At 38.9% G+C, this 17,172-nt stretch overlaps 1 protein-coding gene across 14 annotated transcripts in view; it reads left to right on the top strand.

Moving 5' to 3' along the window:
- Nucleotides 1–17,172, top strand: part of heph (polypyrimidine tract-binding protein 1 heph) — a 604,630-nt gene that overhangs the window by 518,579 nt on the left and 68,879 nt on the right. For all 14 annotated transcript variants that reach the window (XM_069847361.1, XM_069847359.1, XM_069847362.1 and 11 more), the window contains one exon: nt 10,786–10,923. In XM_069847361.1, coding sequence (XP_069703462.1) covers nt 10,786–10,923 — 138 coding nt within the window. The remainder of the gene's footprint in view (nt 1–10,785; nt 10,924–17,172) is intronic.

Below are 17,172 nucleotides of genomic sequence, written 5' to 3' on the forward strand. Positions count from 1 at the left end.
TTTTTATATCATGTATTAAGTAAATGATTTTTATAACTTTCCACTTTGTATTAGAAGGCCACTGTAGGACTCGACGGGTTAGTTTTATTACTATTCTGATAGCTGTTAGTAGTTACATAGCTCTTTGGATTTCACACCAAAATGATTTTTTTTTTTGTAAGAAAGTAACATTTGATGTAGGAATTTGCTAGAAAATTTTCTGTAGTCTGTGGTTTTTTTATCTTGTACCTAACGCCTTACGTAATGCATTAAATCTAATTATAATATCTTGTTTATTTCTTTCCTGGAGAAACCGTAAATTAGCACATCATTCAGTTGTACCGAAGTCAAACTAAAGTGTAATCCCACGCACTCACGCACAGACGGGCAAATATGGAATATCATCTCCTTTTAAAATGACAGGAATGCAAGGGAGCGGAAAGTTCTATTACTTATATGATTTGTTACTTATTCTGTGGGCCGTGCTCATAGTTATCATGCATTATCTACAGACATTGGCATTGTATGGGGCAGAAACATGGACATTACGACGAAGTGAAGAGAAGCGAATAGAAGCATTTGAAATGTGGATATGGAGAAGAATGGAACGTGTGGAATGGACAGACAGACTAAGGAATGAAGCTGTTTTGGAAAGAGTAGGTGAAGAAAGAATGATGTTGAAACTGATCAGGAAGAGGAAAAGGAATTGGTTGGTTCACCGGCTGAAAAGAAAGTGCCTACTGAAGGATGCACTGGAAGGAATGGTGAACGGGAGAGGACTTCGGGGTAGAAGAAGATATCGGATGATAGATGACATTAAGATATATGGATCATATGAGGAAACAAAGAGGTTGAAAATAGGAAAGACTGAAGCAAACTGTGTTTGCAGTGAAAGATCTACCCTTGGGCAGAACACTAAATGAATGAGTGAATCTACAGACATTTGTTTCGAATCGAATAATATGCTATGTTCTTGGATACTGATCGCATCTTCACATCTTGTGGGCTCCATTGTGTCTGGAGACGCTTGTACAGAGCGGGCGACCCTATAGAACACGGTCGTAATAAGTCATTTGATGAGGTCCAGTTTTCCAACTTCCGTGCAGAAATGAGTTCCAAAACCATTTCATTTCATCAGCCATCCCAACTCTGTGCAGCAACCCCTAATGGCCTAACCAAGCCGCCCCCTCCCACCCAATCAATGCCGGCTGCATCAATCTGTTCCACTACGCACAGATACGTTTACCATTTAGTTTCTATTCACTCGAAAATAAAAAGAGAGCGAATGAGGCTTTGAGCTTAGCGGCCCACGAGAAGGAACAAGTTTGAACATCTGACAAGATCGGCTATAATAATAATAATAATAATAATAATAATAATAATAATAATAATAATTAGAGGGAATCTCGTAAACAAAAATAAAACGTATGGCCTTCCAAGAAAAATTACCCATCCGAAGCAAAATTTGTATTTGTATTAAGATTTCAATACTGGAACAAGTTAACTCATTTAAATATTTAGGTTATGCCTTAACATCACATTAAAAATGCGATTTAATAATCAAAATTCAAAACTATAACAAATGCCTCAGAATTCTCAATGAAGGTTCAAAAAACACGCAAGATCGAAGGCTTATGAAGTTCTGGCAAGACCCACGCTCTGTTATGGTAACGATGCATAGACCGTACATGGATGATAATTGCTGAAGAGATTTTTAGAACTGCTGGATACGTTCTTTTAGATTACAAACGAAATGAAGTAATAACTAATGAACTCAAAATGATCCCTATAGCCAATGTCTCCGTGACTATAGACAGAATTGGTTAGACCACGTAAATAGAATGCACATTCGATGATAAAAGAAGTATATTCAGCAGAAATTGTACAACGCGCTCAAGTTTTAGTTAGAAATGCTACCACCTGAGTTATAGTGGAGTGGATGATCTTATTCTTTTGCCTGTCAAATAATAGGCCTAGTGGTTCTTACGGTTTACTGCCATCTTCGGAATGGTCGATATACAAGTCTTCTTCCATTAGGAATGTACCTTAGCATCGTTTTGATATAGGCTATTGGAATTTTACAAGATAACTTCAGATGGCCGCTTTAGACAGGTTTCACCACCGCCGCCTCCGCCGCATTCTTTCTGTATGTGGATCAGAATTAAAGGAGTTATTAATAATGTGGTCAACATGGTGAAAAGCTATCAATGAAGAAAAAACAAAAAAAACTTCCGATAAGACAAATTTCTAGACAGGTTTCACCACCGCCGCCTCCGCCGCATTCTTTCTGTATGTGGATCAGAATTAAAGGAGTTATTAATAATGTGGTCAACATGGTGAAAAGCTATCAATGAAGAAAAAACAAAAAAAACTTCCGATAAGACAAATTTCTTCTGTTTCATCTCGAACCCCGATTCGCGCTTCATGTTTATAATTTTAAAAGACGCGTTCGTCGCCTCATTATTCTACGTTGATTTAAAAACATTCGAAGTTATATACTCACGGAGTTATTTATGCAATTATGAGGTTATTCTGTCAATAATAATTCTGCAGTGCTTGGGAAAAGTGACATAAGTCAGTTTCCACAAACCTTTTTTGATAATTTATTGACAACTTACATTGGTTTATGTCGATTTGATTTTTTTTCTGTATGAATTATTGTGATGGGAGAAATACTTATGTATTTTTTTCCAAGCGAGCAGATGTTCCGTAAGTTGTCAATAAATTATCAAAAAAGATTTGTGGAAACTGACTTAATGTCACTTTTCCCGAGCACTGCAGAATTAATGGCTCAAAATGTCAATCTTGAACAGTAATACATTTCTCTTGACAATGAGCAACAGTTGGTTAACACGCGCAAAGATGCCAGTACAAGAAATAAAATTATTTATTTAGTGCAAGGAATACAGCGGAAACAAAAAATTATAACTGTAATTCTCGTACGTACATTATTATCCATTCATGGATGTAGATTATTAAAGACTGGGAGCTATAATGCTTTTGAAATTTATCGAGTAGAGTGTTGGGAATAACGAAACAAACTTCATTTCAGTTTAAATTCGTCTTTACGGATATTTTAGCGACAATGTAATGACTTGACCATTACCACACATATAATACAAAGCCGAACATGCCTCGGAGATGTTTTTCGAGGAGCATCAAAGCACTCATAGCAGCGAGCGAACTATATGACTGACAATGAAGCAGACAATACTTTACTGACAATTGAACGGCTCCTTACAAATACAGAGGAAAAATAAATGTAGTGAACAGAAACTAGACCTCTATGAATGAATTACAAACGGTTGATGCAGGGAGAAGGAGGAAGAGGAACGAAGGAGTTTCATGGAAGGTATTTATTTCAGAACAATGCAGAAAAGAACATTTGTTAATACAAGAGCATCGGACATGGCTTTCTTCCCCATCCGAAACCTAAGGAATGTGTTGTCGATCAAATTTAAGGTTATAAGTACGAAAAACATTCTCAAATAATCCTGTATCACCGACTTATTACAGAAAATGAAACAATCCAGGACGTAATTTCAAACGAAATGGGTTTCACAGCTGTCCAAGTAAGAAAGGGGGGAAAATCTATTTCAGAGATACATCTTCAGTTCAGAAAACCGGGATTTAACTTTAAAAAAGAAAGGCCTACATTGGAACAAACTTCTAACACAATAAATTGGAAGAGTGGCTGTAAAATAATTTCTAATTGTGTTGGTAGCCTAATCGGCAGCTTGACTAATGGGAAAGAAAAATTAGATGATCTGCAAAAAATAGAAATACCTACGGGAACGTCGTGGTACAGAAGATATTGTAGCTGTGTTTTGCCCGGGTTTTAGATGTAATCAGAACAGTCATAATAATGAAAACAATACAAATATGTCATTGGGTATGTCTCTTGAAGAAATAAATGAGTACTGTAGACTTTTGTGAAATGTTAGTTGTTCCTTTGTGCAGCTGTACACTTCACGTCGTTGAGTAGGAACATAAGCTTCTGTCATCTTGGTGTTTGAAGGTGGATTTCCTTGCCATCATTGCTCCAATATAAGTAAGAAATTGGCTTCATTTTTTTATAGAAATTTGTCTCATACTTTACTCACATCGGATTTATATTTCTTCCGTTCTATCTTAGTAGAGAAGTCAGGACCTGCACCCAAGGACAGTTCGTAGGTCCCCCCCCCCCCGAGATGCTGCATTGGCGAAAATCGCTTGGGGATAATTTCACTGTATTTAATGCTTTCTGATGAAAAAAGCGAAATAGAAATGATCCTTGGAAATATCTCCAAATACCGTTTTTGCCAGTAACAAATTAGCAAAGTGATTTTACCGAGATTTTGAATATTTCATTCCTCCAGCTACAATTATTGTAAGTTACTACAATTAAGAAACTTGTTTAGGAATCGAAGTGGAGCTGCCAACCAGAAACGCGTCTGTTCACAGGCGTATGCCCTGCCATGTTGCACTATCGCTTCATTGAGAGGGGAGAATCGAGCATGATACCACTTCTTTGTGGAATATCTTAATTAGATGAGTTCGGTACAGAGGAGGAAGTTACGGCTGTCTGTACATCAAAGTATTCCGAGTACATTGTGGGTTTATGTAGGGGTTTGTAACTGCTTAGCAGAGACAATTCATGTAGGAGATGCGGTAATGGTTCGTCATTCGGAAGCGATTTACATTGGTGTATAAAACACCCGATATGCTGTTCGCCGTGTTATATCGTGCACTTCGAGCACTATCTGTACATACGAATTTGCGTTGTTTCATATGATTCTGAATTTTTTTGGGGGTCACTTCAGAACTGCGTATTGTACAGAGTTTCGAGTTCTATGTACCTTAACATGTTAGTCTTCTGGTATTTCTGCGCTGGGTGACTAATAATGGCGATCACTTTATGCGAAATAGGCTTGTTATGAGAACAACTCCCAACAATGTAAATGGTCGGTATTCTATTTCTTACGAAAAGAAATGATTTGGACGTGCAGATACGTTGAAATGCTATGTAAAATGGTACTGGTAAAAGACAGCATGATAGTAAAAGCGCTGTTTTCAACATATGGTTTTGACAGTGATCGTGCGTCCAGCTGCACTGCTGGAACTTAATTCTGGACCCCGAGTAAGGCGTTCTTTAGGAAAATTCTTCGCTATGGAGTAACGGTTAGTATGGTTGACCGTGAAAAGAGCGGGCCGGGGTTCAAATCCTGATTGGGACAAGTTTGGAGGTTTGTCCAAGATTTTCCCCCTCAATCACTTGAACCTGAATTGCTGGGCTTCTTTCGGTATTGGGCTTCGGACTCATTTTGGCCTTCATTAAATTTCATCTTCATCTATCATCAATAGTTTCAAGTCAGGAGATGAGGCGGGCGTGGTAGGCTACTGTGATTCGCCTACAGATGACGTCTGGGTGAGCTGCACAGATCCCAGGGAGGTGTAGGGGCTTCCACAGAGGACTACGGCGGACCAGAAAGTGTAGATCCCTCGGACAGATGACGCCATAGTGAACCGCAGTATCTATGGTGTAATCTTCTGGTAAATATAGGATCAAGCAGGACGTACGATGTAGATTGGGAACAGATGCCACCGATCTGAGGAGAGTGCAGAATAACAACAGGGTGACCGAGAGACGTTCTTGTTAACGCGGGTTCCGTGAGACTTTGATGCTGTAGCTGAATTGATAAGTAGGCACCAAGCAGTGACTCACGTACTCAGATATGCGGTCCTAAGAACTTCAGCAATCATCCCATAATAAGGAGATTGCACAATAAGCCTCACGCTCAGGTCCCGCCTCCGAGAAAAAAAAATTGTAGAGAGCTCCCTATTCCATATTCCGTCAGTATTTTCTCTCTCGGTTTTACCTCATATTGCGAATGAACCGAAAACATAAATCGGAATAAAGTATGGCGTTGTGAGGACAGTGCCGGAAGAAGATATTCCCTATAATGCTCTCATGTTTGTGGCTCTGAATGTTTGCATGGGTGTGCCCGGGCGTAAGTAATGATTCGATGTATGGTGGGGGAGTCAATCCCTGGTAAAATCGCCTCGAGAGACGGTGTCAACAGTCAAGATAAGCTGCTTATGTTTATTTTTAATTTATTTAATTCGAAGCGCTGCGCAGGTAATTGGGTTTCCCTCGAAACTGAAATGGGGACTCGGCCGTCGTATTGACATTTGTAAAGTTTCCTCATTTTGCGCGTAATTTGTTTGCAGCTCTCAAGTTGGGAGCAATAAACTTCGGCACTTCATCAGTCGTCTCACATATCAGTTCTATTTTGGGATATAGTGCTATCCAGCAAGGAAACATGACTGCTTTGAATTAACACGAATCAGAAGGTTGGTCCAAGTTTAGAAGGAGTCTTCATGTATTGATAGCTCTAAGCGTGGAACAGACTCGTAACCGAGACCTTGCTTTCTACTTTAAATTAATCTGCTCCCCATCCCTCAGTTAAAACGTTCTATGCTAGTGGATTTTGGTGCCTCGACTTCGATTACAAAAGCTAGAGTTAGGAAGAGTTACTGTTCGAGTCCCTTTGACTGGAAGATGGCTCTGTCCACAATACGCTGTCCAGTCCTGTGATTGAGGAAACCGTTCTTCACGAAACAAATTCTTAACGATAGATAGGCCTACTGCTTTTGTTGTGGACTTGTAGATTACTTCTTCTTTTTAGATTTTACTCTTCAAAATTATCTTAATCCCTTGAGTAGGACGCATACACTGGACACAAAAGTGGACAGCTGGATTGGAGCTCACTTAAGTATTACTTTAGTTTCGATATTCTTCATATGACTAGAGATTATCGCGTATCGTTCAGATTCCTCTCCCTTCCCCCTCTCGTAATTGTCCAAACTGTTTAATTAACTATATGTTAAGAAGGGGAGGGGACCATACTGAGTTCAAAACGTTTATTAACCAATTTTTGTTATATATTTAATTATTTTAGTGTTAATTAGGATGGTTAAAAGAAAGATACTCACCCAATTTTAAGCGATTTGGATGCATAGCTTTACATTTATTGCAAACTTAAAGGAAATTATTTGATTACTTAAGAAACACTAGGATTAAGTTTCGGAACTTTAACAGTTTTTTTATTAATTTCTTTCAAATTCGGCGGGTTTGTTTTGTCTGCACATTTAAATTATAGATAGCCCATCTCTATGTTAAAATCGGTAGCACTTTGAAGAGAACAACCTCCAGAATCGCCACCCGTCCGCCGTAAACGAACAGGAGAATGGCAGTACAGTCGCTAATGCAATTCAAGTGGGAGTTATGATGTGACTCCTTATGTAATAACTAGATGACAGCATAGTAAACTTGACAAAAGTTGTTACCGTCGAAGCCTATAAGGCCGAGCAATCTGGGTATATATGATCTAGGACAGTACCAAATTTCATCAAGTTTCATTCATTAGTTCCTTAGATATTATGATATTAAATTATGCATAAATTCATAACACTCCTAATGCCTTCAGAATTGTTTTTGCGTTTAAAAATTCTCTGTGAAGGACTTACATTTCATGATCAAGAAAACTGCGCATGGATTTTTAAATTAGAGAATTGGTTCATGAGATAAAAAATTGCCTTACAAATAATTTTTGCTTGATAATTTTCTGTAATTTTTAAACATTAAAAGTTCATATAATGAAAATTTTTCAGTGCAGAGCCGATTCCATGCACAGCTTTGTGTATTGGAGTATGCTGAGTAAATCGGAGCAAACGGTAACCACTAGGAATTTTATTCCTGACCAAAAACGTAGTTTTGAGAAAGCTTCATTTTTAGTGCATGTAGGTTTAAAAGGTCAGTGTGTAGCATTTTAAAACTGGTCGTCAGGCCTTTAAGAGTAGTAGGCGAGGGCTAAATGTAGGACAGAATATTAAACAAATGTATTAGGTATCTAATTATTTATATTTAAAAAACATAATATATTACCATTTTTGCCAAAAATTCAGTCCTAGTGTCCCTTTAAAAAAGTATCAGTTGGCTTAATGTTGTAGTTATCACTCTGAAGCATTTTTAGGATAGGCTACACATATGAAATGCATAAATAAGGTGTACTATTGCTTTTCACCATTACATTACCAGTTGTTAATTCGAAAATCTGAGAGTGTCGCCGATCGAAAATGACGAAAGATGAAACTGAGATTAAGAAAAATAACAGGAATGCCTTTTCGAGACTAGAAGCGTAATAATGTTGAAACGAAACACCAAATGAAAGAGTTAACGAAATAGTGTTTTCTTCCGTTAATTGTATCTAAAAAGAAATATACCTACACTGTTGAGCAGTTCTCAATCATTGAAGGCTTTCCCGGTTCTGTTGTAGTTACAAATGGGCCCAGGAAGCAGAACTGGGATCCGAACAGTCTCCTAGCCGTATTTACACACATTAAAGGCTTCTGCGATTTGACAGGAAGCTGACACATCGGGACTCAGAACGCGGCGTTAGCTTCTGTCTACGACAGCATTGACGTTAAGGCCTTATCAGTGACAATCGACGGACTTTCCTATCCTAGGCAGAATGTGAACCAATAACTGTAACTTCCACACCCCAGCAAAGCTTCGCTATAACTATGCACATATCGCGGCCGGTAAGTATGTAAGTCTGCATGTGTGAGACGGATTTATAATGTCCATTGCAAGATTAGTTCGTGCGCTATGTGCTCCATTGTGATGCGGTGTTAGTTTTCCTTGAGTTCGGACAATCAGTAGCCAATGGCTCCTTCGTCCGGAAGACGCAGGTTGCGTCGCTCCCGAATATTCCGATTATCGTTTCAAGTTTCCTCGGGATCTTCGATTTTCAAGCAGTTATTGGAAGTTAGCCATAATTTGTAGCGCAAGTTGTCGAAGCGGAGGGTTTGGCGCTTCCTCTGTTAGAAAATAAATTCCAACTTCCTTGTACACCATGGAGTCTCCAAAATGCACCGCTAGTGAGAATTAATTGTACAGACGGTGTTGGGTGTTTTCTGGGGCTTAAAAACACCACTAATAATTATTGCATCAGTGATCTTTAAGAGTAAAAAATACCTAACACATTTTTTAGGCATAGGTACGCAGGCATGAAGGAAGGAGTAAGGATTACGATCACTGAATAAGCGAAGCAAACATATAAGCATGTAGCATTAGTGGTGAACTTCAATTGATACAGCTGCATTATTAGCAGTGAAAGAAGAAATAAATGTAGGTAGGGTTGCCAGATTAGGGGAAAAAAAAAATGATTTAAAAAAAAATAAGGAAAATATATGCAAACTTCTCCAAGGATTTAGTAACATATAATTTTATTGATCGTTCATTGTTTAAGGTGTAAGTAAGGTCATACCTGGAACAGTTCGTCACGGTCAAGGAAAATGAACTTATATACTGTTATATAAATCATACATTTCGTCACAGGGAATGTTTCGTACCGTTCTAGGTAACATTGTCATAAATTATTTTCCACCACAAGAGGGGCAAGTAAAATAATATACAAGGGTTTTATGTTCCTGAAGCACAGAGGGATATAGGGAAATCGGAAAGTGGGCATACATCTGTGAAAAGAAATACGAGGATGTTGATAAGCGGGTGGAGCGTATTGTATCTCTGTTATCAAGAATATCGTGACGAGAGAAATATCCCTCAATATTACGGGTTCTTGGACATAACTTTGCCGCAACTTTTTCGAGTCTATGCGTGCGTTCGGATGTATGTTTGGTGAGCAAGATACTGGATATTGAATGTAAAGTATAATGTGAGAATGTGGTTATTTAAGGGAGCGGATGACTGAATTTTGGAACTTAACTACTCACTTCAAACTTCTTGAAATTTATACCACGGATTCGTTATGTCTTTGTGTAATAGTGTACAAAATATTTTTTATTTGCCCCAATAGTTTTAGAAGTATATTTTTGTTAATGTTTTTATTGTTCGATAAAAATTCTCCTTCATAATAATTTTCATTAGTGTACAAACAATTTTTTCAATTTGGTCGCGTAGTTTTGAAAAATATAACTTTTGTTATTTTTTTTATTGTCCGATAAAAATGTTCTCTACGAAATAATTTTCATCAAGTCTCTCTATTTTCTTAAGGTTTCTCATAGACACAGTTTTCAAATTTATTGTGGCTGTTAATGCCACATCAGGAATTCTTTAAATTTCATTAACCGAAAATTCTAGTTTTTTTTTTAATTCAAACAATAATAATTATGTGTTTATACTTAGCAGCTGCAGAAAAGCAGGCATAATTTTTATAATTTTTTTTTATTTCTGTACAATATTTCAAAGAAATGGTTGAATTGTTTTGGAAAGAAGCATTTTGCATGCAAAGGATGGTGAAAAAAATTAAATACGAGGGAACAGTGAAGAAGTGAGCTTACCGAATCCACGTATTTAATTGCCTGGCCATTTAAGAATTACGGCTGTGACGTCAGAGGTCCTGCCAAGTTGCGAACTTTAATTTTTTTTTTCGAAAGAGGGAAGATAGTATATTTGTTTAAAAGAAAAATTTAAAAAGTCACACTTTTCATCTATTTTTCATCAAGATTCCGTCATCCGTTCTTTAACGTAGACAGTGATGTAATTGATAACTTAATTAAATTGTTACGGAATGAACATAATGTATGAGGAAACATGTTCCACCTTCTTCATGAGCATTTTTCCTCACTGTAGCGGGGGTATAGCGATTTTGCAGAAAATTGTTTAAAGTTACCATTTTCAGCAGTATTATACAGAAAAGGTAGTTTCTGTCGACTGTTGGGCCGCCATCTGAAGTAATGATTGACTGATTGATAAATGCATCACTGAGAGTGTTCTGAAGTTTGTTTTGGTTCTTGTTTCAGAACGCTTCCGCCCAGGCGGCGTTGCAAGCGGCGTCAGCCTTGTCCGGCCAGAACGAGACCCAGGGCGGCCCTAACACTGTGCTGAGAGTCATCATCGAGCACATGGTATACCCGGTTACCCTGGAGGTGCTGTGTCAGGTGAGATAATTTCTTCATGATTTTGTACGCTCCGTCACTGTTCCAGGAATTCGCTCCGCTATAGAAGAGTTTGATAACGCAAATATTGTTGATTAACCATGTGAGAACGGAAGTGCTCTTCGAGAATCTGCCCCCATTTGCGTACATGTTAACCTTGTACTTACCCGGGATTTGAGCCCTATTGCCGTCGTAAAAAAGTCGATGCACTGGCACTAGTGGTGGATCTAGTATTTAGCATACCCGAGGCAATTGAAAGAAAAGTGTGTGCAGCTGGTAACCCTGGTTCCACCTCAGTATTGATTTGTTTGTGTGGCCTTGCAATTACGGCATGAGAGGCTTCAGTCCTAGACCTGCCGGGACTTGAACACACACCACGCTCTGTAACACTGTAGCTACTTCAAATAATGCAGAAGTGTTTCCATAGCTTTTTTGTTTGATACCAACTACAGAGATTCCATAGTTGCTTCCTCGGTGGAACGTTCACCAAAGAGATCTCATATATGTTCTTGGGAAAGATGGCGTGGTACGGTAATTCCTTGTCCGTGCAATGCAAATGATACGGATGACGGTGAATTATGGGAAAGTAATGATATTACGGCACAGGAAATGGACATAGTTTAGAAAAACTCAGCAATGCTGTCGTTGTTACTTTGAAGGATGTGCATACAGTTGTTAGGTTGATAACCAGAGTGAAAATTTTATATAAAGAACTTTTTGTCAAATAATTGAAAATTGAAATGGTTTCAAAGGAATAAGCAACGATACCTTGTTCGGGGATGTTTAGTTAAACATTTTCCATTGCCGATGAAATATAGAGATGAGTAGGACCTGCACATAGGTGTGTTATATTCTCTGCATTCAGCGACATTGAATCTCCTTCAGATTCTGATTACAGATTGCATGTTTGTCCTGCCCCATCTTCTCCACTTCCCAGCTCCGGATACACGTAAAGTATATTTACTTAATTTATAAACTTTCACGTTTCTACTGTCTCTCCTACTTTGCCATAGGACTCTACGGTCCCACGAGAAGTTTCTCTGCAGACATATCCACAATCTCAGTCGAGAGCTATTGGCCGTAAGAGATACCTGTCCATAAACAAGACTTTACGTAAGGTAGAAACTAGGTGGTCAGTAATTTTGCCTCAAGATCTCTCATTCTTCCCCATGCCGTAAAACTAGTACGACACGAAACTCTTTTCTTTAATTATATTCTAAAGAACCCCGAAAGATTATGTTTAAATATATCTGTAGACAAGATTTCAGTGTTAGTACGCTTGAGAAGCACGACAGTGCTACGAAAGGTCAGTGTTTCAGAATAAAAACTCAGCTACCCCCATAGCTGTGGCCGGTGTATCTTGTGATGTCTCTAGCGCCTGTGTGTCTGGCCTTCATACAAAATCGACGTGCCGATTACACTGAAGAAACGTGCGAGCCATTCTGTCACGGGGTTAAGGTGCTTCTTGAGATATGCGTGTTTTGTTTGTTCGGAATGGGGCAGTGGCAGCCGGATCTTGGGATAGACCCTGGAACTTCACGAGTGACTGGGTTGGCTGGGGCTCATCAGAGAGTCTTCCGAAATCCGCGTTCTGCGACTGACGTCACGGCTGTCTGATTTGTCGGAGCAGTCCCCACTGACTGAGATTTTGTATACTTTGCCTCTTGCTCGGAACATTCGGTATGCTCAAGAGTGACACAACTACGGATCGTAGCAGAGTGACGAATCGTGGACTACTTCACTTTGAGAAGATCCGGCTCTGGGACCGAGATTCATCGATTGTAGTGGAAGATTTTCTGGTTCAAAACTGGATGGGTGCAAAATGTTTGAGCTCACCACATTCTTCAGAAATAAACTTCTTATCAGATTTATTATCGGGCCTTTTCCAGAGCGTGGTGCTGATAACACCGTCACCTACTGCAGAGGGCCAGAAATTATGGGATTTCTGAAACACAGTTAGATTTTTGCGGCTCTGATTGGGGTATATTTTTCTGCTCTGGCTGTTAGTCAACTGTCCGAAGGTAGGTCTCAACCTCAGAAGTGATGCCAGTAGGACACCACTTATATCTTCTCGTTTCAAGGAAACACTGGATGTGTTCTGCAGTTATTACACTTTTTTATTTGGTTATTGGACGACGCTGTATCAACTACTAGGTTATTTAGCGTCGATGGGATTGGTGATAGCGAGATGGTACCTGGTGAGATGAGGCCGAGGATTCGCCATAGATTATCAGGAATTCACCTTACGATTGGGTCAAACCTCGGAAAAAACCAATTGGGTAATCAGCCCAAGTGGAGATCGAACCCGCGCCCGAACGCAACTCCAGATAGGCAAGCAAGAGCCTTAGCCGACTGAGCTATGCCTGTGGCTCTATTCGACGTTGTTGTTGTTGTTTAGTCAACTGTTCGAAATCAGGTCTGAACCTCACAAGTGATACCAAGAAGCCATCATTTATAAGGCAGCTAGGCCAGGAGATAATGGGGTAGGGTGTCCAGCTCCTTTCTCCCTCCATTGCGTACAATGCCAATTAGTTATATATTATACTAATCAGACTTCAGATGCATACAAACAAGTTGTTCTATTGACACATACCGTCAAGTGAGATGTACATATCAACCAGAACCTCATATACCCTAAAACAATAGAGTAGTTTCAGATGTAGCCAGGCAACAAATGTTTCAAAGTGCGCAGAATCCAAGTGCTCCTACTGGTCAAGACAGGAGGGAAGGGTAAGTAATTTAGCTTGAGTCTATGGAAGAGTACGGATTTGCTCCTGTGAAGTACGATTTACTCTAGATAGCGTAATATAGTAGGCTTTTGTTCTATTTTTTACTACGTTAGCGTATTTACGGACAATCTTAATATGTAAATGCCTTTCTGCCACTCCTCATGTTATCAGTTAATGGTTGTGGAAGAATGACATCATGCTCGACACAAGAACGGAGGCGCTATGTTTTGTCTGTTGCCACATTATAGCACCAGCATTGTAACATAAGTTGTGACCGATCGCTAAGAGAGTTGTAGTTCTGAAACTTACTCGGGAAAAGATTTTAATATTAAGAAAATATTTCTTGCATTGTTATCTGTAAATTACAGAATAGATGCATCTTATTTCCTCAGTTATCGTCATCTTCTCTTCATTATTACTTGACGTCACAAAGAACCTAGGTCACAAAACGCGGACTGAACGGTATTTTCCTACATTCTGAATGCCGCAGTATAGAGTATGAGAGTACTGACACGTCGTCACTTCATTTTTCTCTAGCCGTCATACCACATTCGCTGCAACGCAAGTTCCCTGTAGGCCAACTAAGCACTGGTTTGGTTCCGGAAAGATCTTTTGAAATTTAGTGGCTCATATTTGTTTCATCAGTCACTACTGTTTCATTATTTCTCCACACTACTAAATTATTTCGTAATATTTAATGTGAATCGTTGAGTGAAAGGTCTAGCCACGTAACAGCATTCTAAGGAGACTGCATGCACGTGTGTCGCTGCTGCCCTCCTCTCAATTCTCACGGTGCTGTCTTTCGCGTTCCGTCTCGTTGCGTATGGAAATGCAGCTCGGTCTCGCAGGTCGATGCTATTCAGTGCTAAGAGACTGATTGGTTCATAGTCCTATGTGATAGCAGTCTTTCTCGACGGTGAATAATATGTTATTTAAGAAAATCTTTAAATAAATAATATACAGGGTGGGAGAAAACTTGTTACATTAATTCACACGTATTATGTATCAAGTCATTATGAGCAAATCTCGCCAAATGATGTATTTATTCACACTGCAAATGGATAAATACCCGATGGCAGTGGTACTAATTACACTCAATATTGACAATTAACACAAATACTACACTCTTCAATTTTGTATAACTAAACTGAACTGCGCCCGAGTACGACCTTCTGCTCTTTCGGGCTGCAATGCCTAATGTAACTGAAACGTTATGTATTAAATATATAAACTTGAATGTTTAATCTACTGAGAATTTCGAGTTATTCGAGAAAATAAAATGTAACCTGAAGCAACGCCGCAGACTATAAATAGCACTACATATCTTATTTTACTGATTTGCAGAGATGTGGATGTAATTGTACACGAGATATTCAGGCTGCAGTGTTGTCTGCTTTTTACTGCTACATTACAGCTGACGAGTGAAATTTGTAATTTCCTCTTGGGCGATTAATGGGAACATGTACTTTTTATTACTAGATTACAAATCTTTGTCAGAAATAATTTCTTATACGCTATCCTACAGAATTAACACAATTTTTTTAGATTTTTTTATTTTTATTTTAGTAGGTTATTTTACGACGCTTATCAACATCTAAGGTTATTTAGCGTCTGAATGTGATGAAGGTGATAATGCCGGTGAAATGAGTCCGGGGTCCAACACCGAAAGTTACCCAGCATTTGCTCATATTGGGTTGAGGGAAAACCCCGGAAGAAACTTCAACCAGGTAACTTGCCCCGACCGGGAATCTAACCCGGGCCACCTGGTTTCGCGGCCAGACGCGCTGACCGTTACTCCACAAGTGTGGACCAATTTTTAAGATTTTTAATGAAATGCGTAATCAAAATTTTACTGCTATCGAATTTTTTCGAAAACTGTCCGCAATGAAACAATATGTTATACTTATTTCTTCGTCATATTCCTAAGAATAATGTTCCCTCCTATCCTGTATTGTGCTTGAAAGTATTGGAGATGTTTATGCAGAATACAGAGCTACAAGATCGTTTTACAATTAACAACAGACTAAATGCGGTGCGACAGCCGGCTTGTGGGAGTCTGAATTGTATCCTCCACGTTACGTTCTCCTCACCAACAGCTCTTCAGACTAAGCCATTAATAAAAAAAAAAACTCAATAGATCCAAACAGTGTAGAAGTGCTTAATTATACATAGTATCTCTAATTGATGTACAGTATATTCACGGAACGTTTTTAAATATCTAAAAGTTTCAATAAAGTAAAAGCTAGTGAGCTATACAAGGTGGGTCAAAAGTCGCTTTCCCCAATATTCGTTCTTAGGTTTCATATTTGTACACATAAGCTATACAGATGTCATAACTTGAATAAACGAATAGCTGGTATAATAAGTGGTGGGTTGACAGTCATGTTCGTGCGTCAACTGTTTTTCCAATGTCATGTCATGTCTTGTTATTGTTGTTTTGTTTTATTGTGTTGGGTTGCCATCTTTCTAGAAGGAACGGTTACCAGCGACCGATGTTAGAGGAGGTGATTATTCCTGAACTTGAAAACAGCCCTCGTTTAGCCTAAACGCAGTTAATATGGCAACAAGATTGAGCACCAACTCGTTTTGATGTAGGAGTGAAGGACGTCTTGAGCCAGCAATTCCATGAGTGGATTGGCCGTCGGGGCACAACAGAATGGCCATCCAGATCATGCGACCTGACGCCATGTGCTTTTTCGCTGTGGGGTATTTTGAAAAATGATGCTTTTGCTCAGAAATCGCAGGATCTGCGTCAGTTGCGACAGATGATCGAACAGTCATTCATGAAAATTGATGAAAATCGTGAGTTATGTTCTGCCCTCTGTAGATCAGCATCTAAACGTTGTGAATTGTGTATCGAGAAATAGGGTCTCCATTTTGAGCAAAATCTGTAAAGGAATGTGTAGTAAAATGTAAATTGAGGGGGTTAGAAGCAAAGGGGTACAAGTGACATTTCTAAGAACGTGAGTTCGGTGCATCCAGGGTAAGCTAAAACATTTAAAATTTTAATGGCAGAGGGATACATCTTTTAACTACATCACACACTAAAATTGGAATAAAAAAATTCACGGAATATACGAAATCTTAAGTACTTTCAACCACATTTTCTCACAAATAACTTAAGTGCACTTACACCCCTTTGCTTCTGATCCCCTCAATTGAATGCAATTAAATGTAAGGAAGTGTTGGAGGAAAGCGACTTTTAACCTACCCTGTATATAGATTTTAATTAGGTGCTGAATAGAGAGAGTTAGATTGGATATTTCGTTTTTGTTTAATTGTAGAAAATGCCTTTCGAAGGTTGGATGTACTGTGTCTTCTGATGAAATGAGGGAAGGGGCAGAGTGAATCCCACTCGTTGGGATTGTTACAAAATATGATGACTAGGAATCAGAAGTGATGGAATGGGATACACAGATTGGATTCTGTTCCTGGCAAGGAGAGTATTTTCTTTCTGCAGAGTGATTCAGTAGGAATAGAAAATGTTTTAAGGGTTTGATAGTATATAGATAGACTATTCTGA

Source organism: Periplaneta americana, chromosome 15, assembly GCF_040183065.1.
Source record: "Periplaneta americana isolate PAMFEO1 chromosome 15, P.americana_PAMFEO1_priV1, whole genome shotgun sequence".
Classification (NCBI taxonomy): domain Eukaryota; kingdom Metazoa; phylum Arthropoda; class Insecta; order Blattodea; family Blattidae; genus Periplaneta; species Periplaneta americana.